This window comes from Psammomys obesus, unplaced genomic scaffold, assembly GCF_907164565.1.
Source record: "Psammomys obesus unplaced genomic scaffold, mPsaObe1.curated_primary_1811, whole genome shotgun sequence".
In the NCBI taxonomy this organism is placed as follows: Eukaryota; Metazoa; Chordata; class Mammalia; order Rodentia; family Muridae; genus Psammomys; species Psammomys obesus.
This window is the reverse complement of record NW_026586816.1, coordinates 1,647,275-1,657,583: the sequence shown is the minus strand read 5'-3', so window position 1 is coordinate 1,657,583 and position 10,309 is coordinate 1,647,275. Positions and strand designations below refer to the sequence as shown.

General features: G+C 46.1%; 1 protein-coding gene across 1 annotated transcript; it reads right to left on the bottom strand.

The window, feature by feature from the left end:
* Positions 1 to 759: 759 nt before the first annotated feature.
* Cst3 (cystatin C) lies at positions 760 to 4,643 on the bottom strand. The gene is made up of 3 exons (XM_055602700.1): positions 4,305 to 4,643; positions 1,947 to 2,066; positions 760 to 1,072 (listed from the first exon to the last, which is right to left on the bottom strand). Exons 1-3 carry the CDS (start codon positions 4,527 to 4,529, stop codon positions 989 to 991), a joined length of 429 nt encoding a protein of 142 aa, XP_055458675.1. The 5' UTR covers positions 4,530 to 4,643; the 3' UTR covers positions 760 to 988.
* Positions 4,644 to 10,309: the final 5,666 nt, after the last annotated feature.

The following is a 10,309-nucleotide window of genomic DNA, read 5'->3' as shown; positions in this document are numbered from 1 at the left end:
TTTAAAAAAGGTAAAAACAAAATTAAAATGTTACAAAAAATTTTAAAAGTATTTTAAGAAAATGGAATAGTTCCGAAAAAACAAAATGGAGTAGGTCATTAAAGCAAATTCTATGACTATCTTGGCTGGATTACTATGTTCTCATACAATAAAGTTGATACATTACATTCTACTGTATTATAAAATGTATAGATAATATTTAATTCTAATAAATCCCAGGAGGAACTATTACAGTTCCTACTTTACAGAACGGGGTGAGTATAGGAACTGGCTCAAATCCCAAGTTATGGCACTCATGCCTAGGCAGGCAGGTTCCAGATGTGCTGGGCTTTACCCTTGAGTCCATATACACACACACACACACACATCAGAAACACAGTTTCTATTGTATCCAGGATACATAGAATTATCATTTACAGAGTCTCTTAGTGAGGGCAGTTCCCTCCATCAAGTCACCTCTGCAAAAATAGGCGAGATTGGGCCCATCTATGGCACCTTCTGCCTGCCTCACTAACTAACTCTTAACTGTGGTAGCTCAGGTCACGCCTGGCCCTTGGGCATCTGCCAAGGAACCACTGTAACTGACTGACACCAAGTTCCCTGCCTCTTTCTGTTCTTTTTATCTGCTCTGAGTCCTGGATATTTCATAAAGCAACAGGGCTCATCCTAATATGCATGTAGACACAAGCCTTTACCTGCTGTTTTCTGTTTTCCCTTGTTGCATATCCCAAGACAGAAGCAACTCAGACAAAGCCAAAGGATTTTTTTTTTTCCTTTTTAATTGAGCAAGGCCTGACAGGTACTGCAAGGAGAAGGGCAGAACCAGGGGACAGCTGTTCAGACGTGCAGAACCTGCCTGCAGCAGCTTCTCCTGGTGCTGCCACACTGGAGATGCCCTCGAGAGCTGGAGAGCCTTTCTGAGGGTTGAAGCACTACAGGGAAAGAGCACAAGTAAGGAGCAGTCTGCATCACCTTACTGGACTCAGCCTTAAGCGCTTTTGCAGCTGGATCTCGTCAGGGTTTGTTTGCCTAGCCAGGGCACACTGAGGATTTGGAAGGAGCAGAATGCCTTCTGCAAAAGAGAACAGAGAGGAACAATCAGTATGAGGCTATAGTTAAAAAAAGAGAAATACCCATCCCAGAATGATGGAGCAGGTATGTAGAATGAGGGAAGTGAAACAGTTTCCCCATTCTGAGTCCCAGGACACTCAGCAGGGTCTGTTCATATCTGTTATTGGATGACATGTGACCCCTTTCCTGGTTCTGTGATTCCATATTCTTTAGCCCCAGCACAGCTTGTTAAGGAATAGTCTGTGTAAAGTGTCAAGCCCTAGAGGTCAAAGGCTCATGACCCATGAGCCCCTCTATCTAGGCCAGCACTAAGAAGGGCATCAGGAAAGAATGGGATACACCTCTAAAAGTGACAAGGTACAGACAAAGATGATAAGGGAAATGTAGCTATCGCCACAGCCATGGTGTCACATGAACAAATTCCACCTACAGCAAGCATGGGGCACAACAGAAAAGGCACTGGAGGATTTCAATCCTCAAATAGGCTCTGTTCTGTTTTGTGTGGTCCAGGCAGGTGGCTCTGGCCAGGATTAGACCAAGCCTTTCTCCCCAGCAAAAATCCTTATACCTACCTCTAGTCCAGGAGGAATAATTGTTCCCCCAGTACCCCAATTCTCAGGATAAATTCATTCAGCACATAATCAAATCATGTGCACATAAATCCCTCCCCTTAGCCCTACATGGGTACAGGTTTGCATTGGCATGAACACACATGTGCCCAATATCCACCTGCATCCATCACGAACCACCACTCCACACACATGCACTTCTCCACTTGCGTGCAGTCTCTCCAAATATACTCATCTCTACATGATGTCATATTTATCAACTTCTTTGCCTGTATGTTTGCCCTTAGGCCCATATCAGGTACATACCTTTATCAGATGAGGCTGCTCATGGAAAGGACACTTAGTCAATTCCAAGGCTGTCTCGGTCTTGGTACATGTGGTTCTGCCTATCTCCACATCCAAAAAGTATTTTACTCCAGCCACGATCTACAGTGAAAAGAGCAGGATTCACTGACAACAGTCCAGTCGAGTCACTTATACCCAGTTACATCACAGAACTAATGTGTTTACCTAGGATTTATGCCTGGATTCATGAATGGCCAGAAACTCTTACTCAGAGAACACAAGCTAACTCTTCCCGACAAGTGGCCTCAAGCCCTGTTGGTAATTCTTTTATTCTGAGCAAACTCTGACAAGCTGTCATATGTAGCTGAGTAAGAGGAGAAGGGCACAAAAGGCAGAAGCCAGGGCAGAAAAATGCAAGTCAGGAAGGAAAGTGAAGACAGCGGGGGGGGGGGGGGGGGGGGTGTTCTAGGCACCTGGGATTGTTCTGAGCATAATCAAAGTCTCTGGGCTGCAGGGCGTGAGGGGTGGGGAGAAGATTAACTCAATCCTAGTCACTGTGGCTCTTCCAGCTGAGACACTGAACCACTGGAGGACAGCCACACCTTCCCCATTCACAGTATGCAGCCTAGAGAACCCATTCCCCTTTTTGACCCGGATTTCCTCCTAGGGACAAGGGGACACAGGATGCTTCACACACAGGATGTTTCAAACGAGAGGAAAGACCACTCTTAAATGTCTCCTCCTTCACTGAGTACTCAGAATTTCCTGAAGTGTGTCATTCAGCTGTATGTCTTCCACTTGCAATTTAAGAAGAGAACTTATCCCTCTCCCTGTATGGGCACCAGACCTGCTTGGCGGACCTGTGAAACACAAACTAAGAAATCTGGGTCAGAGGGCAGGGATCTGTATATTGCTCTGCAGGACCAGGAACACAGATGTTGATTTGGGGGTGGGGTCCTGGTTTTCCCACCAGTTAAATGAGACCCAAAGACCCAATAACCTATAACTCCCTATACTTTGCTCCATCTAGTGGCACAATTACAAGTCACACTGTCCATCAAGGTCCATGGCAGCAGGGAAGCGCATGGCTTTTCTGAAGGTTGATCACCACAGCAGAAAAAATGGAGCAGGATTTCACTTGTTTGCATTTTCAAAAGAAAACTGAAATGAGCTCTGGTGTACAACCCTTTGTGGTTTAAAATCTGACCCTCCTTTGGGTTAACCTGGGGCCTAGCAGCCCTTGATGCTGGCTCCTCTGTCAAGAGTCTAAGTCTAAGGAAGTCCCCACCTACCCAGTGGGTGGAGGGCTATTGGCTAACATTTGTGCTGTCTTGGGAGCAATTAACAGATCCTGAGACTGCTCCTAAGGATACCCCAGGGCCAATAAGTAGAGGGAAGGAAGGCCCCCAGAACGGCTAGATTGGCTCCTTCTGAGAAGACCCAAGAAGGGACTTGCCTGGTGACCCGCAGCAACGTTACAGCAGACTACATAGTCTCTTAGGGATAGGGGCCTGTTCTGAGAAAAGTGTCCTGGGGATACTGTGGAGACTCAAAAAGCACATGTACAAGCTAAAACAGCTGCAGCATCACAGGTCATTAACCTTAGAGAACCACCCCATCCTACAGCTCATCATGTGGCACAGGACTGATCACCACAACTGGCTGGACCATTCCACATTGCCAGGGACAGCAAGGCAGCGCAGGCTCTGCTCAGAGAAAGCCAGGCTACCAGAATGGACAGAAACAGCACTTGCCAGGAGTCCATAATGGAGACCAGCAAAATAAATTTGAGTGAAGGAACTAATTATCTGTAAATTCCCAAGTTTCCAAATGGAATCTAGGGTATGTAGAGAGTGCCCTTATTTTCAGTAAGTGTTTACTCTGAAAGCATCCACAAAAATAAATGCACATAAACACACACCCAGGTACAGGGCCAAGTGTTTACTGGAGGGAAAGGATGAAAGTGCCTGCCTGTCAGAATTAAGAAGTTTTAAAGAAAGACTCTTAACCAGTGGGGACAGCTGTGGGCCCTGTTTATCCTTCCCCCAGCCCTTGACACTGATCCCAGAACAGCTGATGGCTGCAAGCTCATCGGGCGTTGGGGGGAGGGGGGGCAAGGCGGACTGGGGACGGGATCTGACCTACATCTTTAGTGCCTTTGCTCTGCTTGGTGGATTTTTGAAAACAAGAGCTAGGACGGTTGGTGCCCACCCGCCGTGCTCTTTTGAGTTTCAGAAAAAACTAAAGGGAAATAGTGCTGGAAACACATCGAGGAGGGCTGAGAAACAGGGACGGAAGAGGACCGCTCCCGTTGACCAAATCCCTGGGCCTCAGTGGTCCAGAGCCGCCAGAGAGGAGGGGTACAGCTGAGACACGCACCTGCTTACGTGCCTTCACCACCTGTATGGCACGGCTGTGGTACGCGTCGTTGTTTTCCTTGTTGTACTCGCTCATGGCGAAGTTCAGCGCTTCCAACACTCCGGTGTCGTTGGCGTTTGCATCAATCACGCCGCCCACCAAGCGCATACCTTGCTTGGGGGACGCGGCCCAGGCCACCGCCAGGACAGCCAGCAGGAGCAGCAGGGAGCGTAGCGGGCTAGCCATGGTTGGCTGGGACAAAGGGATTGAGCGCCAGCAGAACTCGGAGTTGCGGCTGAACAGAGCCTGCTCACACCGCGCTGCTTATAACTAATTGCCAGAGTGGGGACCAGCCCTCCTCTCCCGGCTCCTCCTTTTCCGGCCGACACCCTTCCCCTCTTCTTCGCCCCGCCCCTTCGCTCTAGGGCCTCTTGTTCGCACAGTCCTGCCCTCTTCCATCTGGACTTGTAGTCCCTTTTTTCTCTGCAGGGTCTGATCTTGCCTCAAGAGCTGCCCAACTCCCTCTCCTACTCCCCCTTCCCTCCCTCTCTCACTCTCTCCCTTCCTGCCCTTCCCTTTCTTCTTCAAGCTTAGTTTTCTGATTTTCCCAGTTCCTCTTCTCCAGGGCCCTCTTTCCACAGCTTCCCCTTTCATTCTAAGTTCCCAGTTTCTTGCAGTCTGGTTTCAGGAGAGAAGTCTTTGCTCTCTGGATCCTAAAATGTCCCTGACATCTGAACTGTTTCTCTAGAAAGGAAAAGGGCAACCAGTTTTTAACTTTGAGTTCAACCTTGATCTGTGAGTGTTGTGTCAGTATCCGGGAACACTCTTAGAAGGCCTCTTTGTTATTTCAGGTTTCTTCAAGCTCTTTCCTAAGACACTTGTCAAAGGAAAATAAATTGACCTCGGCAGGTGTGTGTGTGTAATGAGGAAGAGTGTGGCATTCTATGTCACTAATCATTATCCTTAAAAGAACCACCCTAGGCATCTTCCTGGGCCAGGCCAATCTAGGGACAGCATATGTGGCCAAGCCCTGAACGGACAGTGCAGGAGGCTGCCCAATAAAGCATGTAACATGAACCCAGGTGTCTTTTACACTTTCTAATACATAGGTTAAAAACTACTGATGTGAGGTGCGGTGGCTCATGTTTCTAATCCCAGCACTTGGAAAGCAGAAGCATGTGTATCTCTGATAGTTCAAGGCCAGCTTGGTCTACATCTGTAATTCCAGGCAGGCCAGGGATACACAGTGAGATTCGGCCTTAAAAAACATTGCCGGGGCTACACAGTGAGACTCTCTTGTTAAACAAACAAATAAAACAAATACCAACAACAAAAACCAAACATTGAATATTTTAACATTTCATTAACCTATCAAATAATTTCAACGTATAATAATGATTCTTAATCAAATAGCTTATATTACTTAGTGTATATAGTAATTCTTTAAAGTATGTGTGCATTTGTAACATTTAGGATAGAAGTTCACTCTGTCTAGCCCCACTTCCCGCATCTGTTAAGTAGCCATGCTAGAGGCTATAGTATCACATAAGCTTTAAGCTTTAAGGTTGGTGGTGGTGGTGATAGTATGGGGAGGTGATAATTAAGATCAGGTGATTATAATGCTGAGAGAGAGAGAGAGAGAGAGAGCCACTAGACATTAGTTGAGAGATCCCTTTGGGATTTAAACAAACAAGGAGTACCACCTAGACCAGGAAGACGGCACCAGGCAGAGGGAATGGCCACTGCTCAGGTGATGAGGTACAAGAGGGCTTTCCTGTTCAGAAACAAGGAACACTGGGAAGGGGTAAGTCTAAGATGTAAGGGGTAAGAACAGGTCTCCCACTCTGGCGGCTGTGTGGATGCTGTATGTGGGGCCTAGTGAGAGAGAACTGAGGATGAGGATGAACATCAAAGCACATGATCTGCTCTGGCTGCTCCCCTAAGGGATCCCCACTGTGGCTCTGGTACTTTGTCCCCTGATTGGAAGATTACCTAGTTTTCAGGTAGGAGTGAGGTATTATTAACACATGATAAAAGGCTTTTATATGTGAAAAATAATTTTAGCGATTGCACACAAATCTAGGACATGTGTCTGACCTCAGAAAGTTCCCTGGTGCCTCTGTGGTCCCTGTTGGTGCTGACTGGACCCTTGCCAGCCCATCTGTCCCTGGAGACTCATTCCTCTGTCTACTCTGGGACTTCCTGTAAATATGCAGTGTGAGCCATGTCTGGCCCTTTGGGGCAGCAGCACCATGAGGTTCCTTCGTATTGGTTCCTTAATCTGATTCTTAGTTCTCTTTCTTCTCAGGCAGAAGGTATGTTCAAGTGGGTGCTGTGTAGGCTGACATCCCCCCCCCAGCTGATAATAAAGCAAGCCTAGGCTCACTGTGGATCCCAGGAGTGGACAGAGTAGGGTTCTATGCAGGTAGCTGACCTCACTCTCTAACTCTGGGCTTGAAAATGGCCCTGAGACAAATAAGCTGGTAGCGAAGGTGTCTGTTTTTGACAGAAACATCGGAAAACCCTGGGTTCTTAAAGGGTACTGAGAGGGATTATGATGGGGGTGGTATGTCCTGGTCACTCAGTGTCATCTCTGCTCTGATCTTGGATCTAGGCTTTGGATGGGACCCTATCAGCAGGAATCTAACAAGAAGCAACAATATTACTAGTGAGTATTTATGTTCAGGGTTGGAATAGGGGACCCAGAGGCATGGCTACCACCTAACCCCACTATGAGTTCCAGGTTAATAATGTTCATATTTCCCTATTAGGCAAAGCAACTGTGGTAAAGATGACACTTGTCATTTGCAAAGCAGAAGTCTTCAAACAGCTGTCCGTGATGCTATCATAGATAAATAGGAAAGAGGAGGTAGACACAAAGCCAGAAAAGAGGGCTGCATCTGAACAGAATGCTGGGCAGACATCAATTTTTTCTGGGGCTCCACTCTCAGGAGCACTGTGTTACACATGGTGAGTTGAAACAAGGGGAACCCTCCTCATCTCATCATTTGTCACTAGAAAGAAGGTCCAGGGTGGACTAGTGTGGGCGAGAGCGTGTTGGGGACAAGTGGTGTGTATATTGACCTCTGTGATCACACTGCCCGGCACCTCCGAGCCCCAAGGGACAGACACTCCTGCAGGACACTTTCAGGAAGTGTAAGGACCACTTGGAGTCAGGCGCGGTGAGAGAGGGAAGGTGAGAAACTCTCAGGGTCTGCAGGGCTGTAAGTGGCAGAGATGTGACAGGCTTTGGTGGTCCCACCTCATCACCAAAGAACAGTTTGTGTCCCGGAGCCACAGGCATCCTGAGAAAAACAGGGAACCAAGGGCTGAGCCACAGGGATGCTCACAATAAAAATAAGTCCACCTGTCCAGGAGAGAAACATGGTGTCCTTCCGAAAGAGAAGATTCAGGGAGCCCTGTTGTTTGCTTGTGTGGCTGTTGGTTTCTTGATCTGAATTAGAAAGGAGATGAAGAGGTGATAGAAAGTCTCTATAATAATAAGTGGATATTCCCGGACCTCGTGTGACAGGCCTGTAATCCCAGCTAATGAGAAGGCTGAAGCAGGTGGTTAAAAATTTTAGTGTTAGCCTGTGCTATGTGGTGAGAACCTGTCCCAAAACATAAAGCAAAAAGAGGGCTAGAGATGTAGCTCAGTAGTAGAGAGCTTGCTTACCATGTGTGAGGCCCTAGGTTTAATTCCAAGTATCACGCATAAACAAACAAATAAATAGCGGATTGGAATAATACTATTTTTAGATAAGTGGCCAGATAAAACATTACCTAGTGTTTCAAGAGATAAGATCAAATAGGTTGAGAGTTGAGATCCTGAATATTCAAGGTTTGAAATATTAGAAGCACAGTATTTATGGAAGTTTCTGAAAGTGATCAAAACATAGGCTTGTTGCTCTCCCTATCAAAATGGGAGAGCCTGAAGCTTCCCTTACCGAGTGCCTAGGGTTCTCTGGGGTTGAGCTCTGAAGTCCCTTGTGCACACACTTCTGTACTCTCTCCCTTATCTCTTTTTCCCATCACCAACTCAGGGTGACATGGATTGCTTCCAGGTCATGTGCTCACTTCAGTGCAGTGTTAGGCCTGGGGTGGGATTGTTACCATCTCACTGGGAACTATGATGCATCCCACATGGAGAGATGTAAGTGAGCAGTATCTGGTGTTTGCCATCTGACTGTTTTACACCTCACAGGAAGGTAGAGAGTTTTGGGACTTTCTATTCTGCTAGTCTTGACTTCAGGTTGCCTCTGCTCAGACTATTTACAAGAGTAGATGCAGTGTTCCACAGCCTAGTGGAGAGGTACCCGGGAAAGGACTTCTGGGGACACAGGCAGCTGGCTGGGACAGCAGGCTGCTCCACCCATCTTACTGGGCTTCAGCTTACAGGCTCCCACAAGGAAAACAGGATGGCTGGCTTTGGTTGAGCAATCCCCTTGCAGGATTGATTCCCAGGTGGCCAGAAGTTCTGTCCAGCCCAGAGGCTGGTGGTCTGCCTCTCAGTGTTATGCAACTGAACCCTGGCTGGTTTTACATGTCACAGAAAGTGACTCCTGCCCTGCCTGGGACCTGCTCCATGCATTCCTGAATGTTGTGGCTAGAGTTTCAGAGATCACTAGGAGCCCTGTCCTCTCTCCAGCACCCTTGCCTCCTTTCTTACCATCACTAGGTGGCTGGATCCTGTGTCCAAAACCCTTCTTTTCCATGCTCTTCTCCACTAGGCTGTGACTCTCTGTCTTAGCCTTACCAGGCCTGGACTTCAGCTTAGGCTCAGCAGAGAATCTTGCTAAGTTAGTTCAGAGAACCATCACTCTGAATACCTGATCACCAGTATAGAGTTTGTCATCCTCTCTCAACGCCCCTGTACTGTTTTCATTCATAATCTTAGTCCTATTAGCTGGAAACACCTTTTGTGTATGTCTTTCCTAATTTTCCATGCCTCAGCCTCTTCCATTTAGCTCCTTGACTGTAATTCTTTCCTTTCCTTACTTCATTTAGAGTGAGATTATTTCCTTTTTATGGGTGTAGTTAATCTCCCTGGGTTGGAGTTTTCCTTCTAGTACTTTCTGGAGGGCTGGATATGTGGATAGATATTGTTTAAATTTGACTTTGTCATGTTTTCGTCATCTTGTTTTCTCCATTGATGCTAATTTTAAGTTTTGTTGGGTATGGGAGTCTGGAGTGGCACCACAGTGTCTTAGAGTCTGCAAGGCTCTTAAGTCCAGGGCCTTCTGGCTTTTAGAGTCTCCTCTGAAATTTGTAATTCTAATAGCTCTGCCTTTATATGTTACTTGGCATTTTTCCCTTGCAGCATTTAATATTCTTTCTTTGTTCTGTATGTTTAGTGTTTTGATAATTATGTGGCCTAGAACTTTTCTCATCTAATCTATTTGGTGTTCTGTAAGCTGTTTGTACTTTTGTAGGCATGTCCTTTATGTTAGAAAAACTTTCTTCTCTGAGTTTATTAAATTTATTTTCTGGATTTTTGAGCTTCTTCTTCTTTTTTTTTTTTTTTGCGTGATTTGACTAAATGTTTTTGGTAAGAAAGGGAAGGGAAAATAATCAAGTGACTTTTTAAAAAAAGTAAGCACAATTAGCGGAATTGGAAATGTGGAATGAAGTTCTCAGAAGAAAGCCACACCTATGTTAAATATTCTGCAAGGCTGATTAGCTGATTTGACCTTTGATTGTGGAGAATTGGAAGTCCTAGGTCCTAAGATTATCTTGGGGTTATCTTTAACTCTGTGAAAACCATTCATGTCCACCTTTGTGTCTGACTAAACATCATGTGACTAGCAAGTAAGACATTTTGGGATGTATTAACTTAACAGACCCCTAACTTACACTGCTCAAAAATCTAACGATAGAACCAGATAGCAGCTGAAATGTGTAGCAGAGACAGCCTCACCCAATGTTCACACCAGAGTATTTGATGTCTTTTATTCTATAACTGTGACAAGTTCATGAAACTGATGCCATGATGAAACATCATATTTGAAGTAACCTCAATCTGTGTT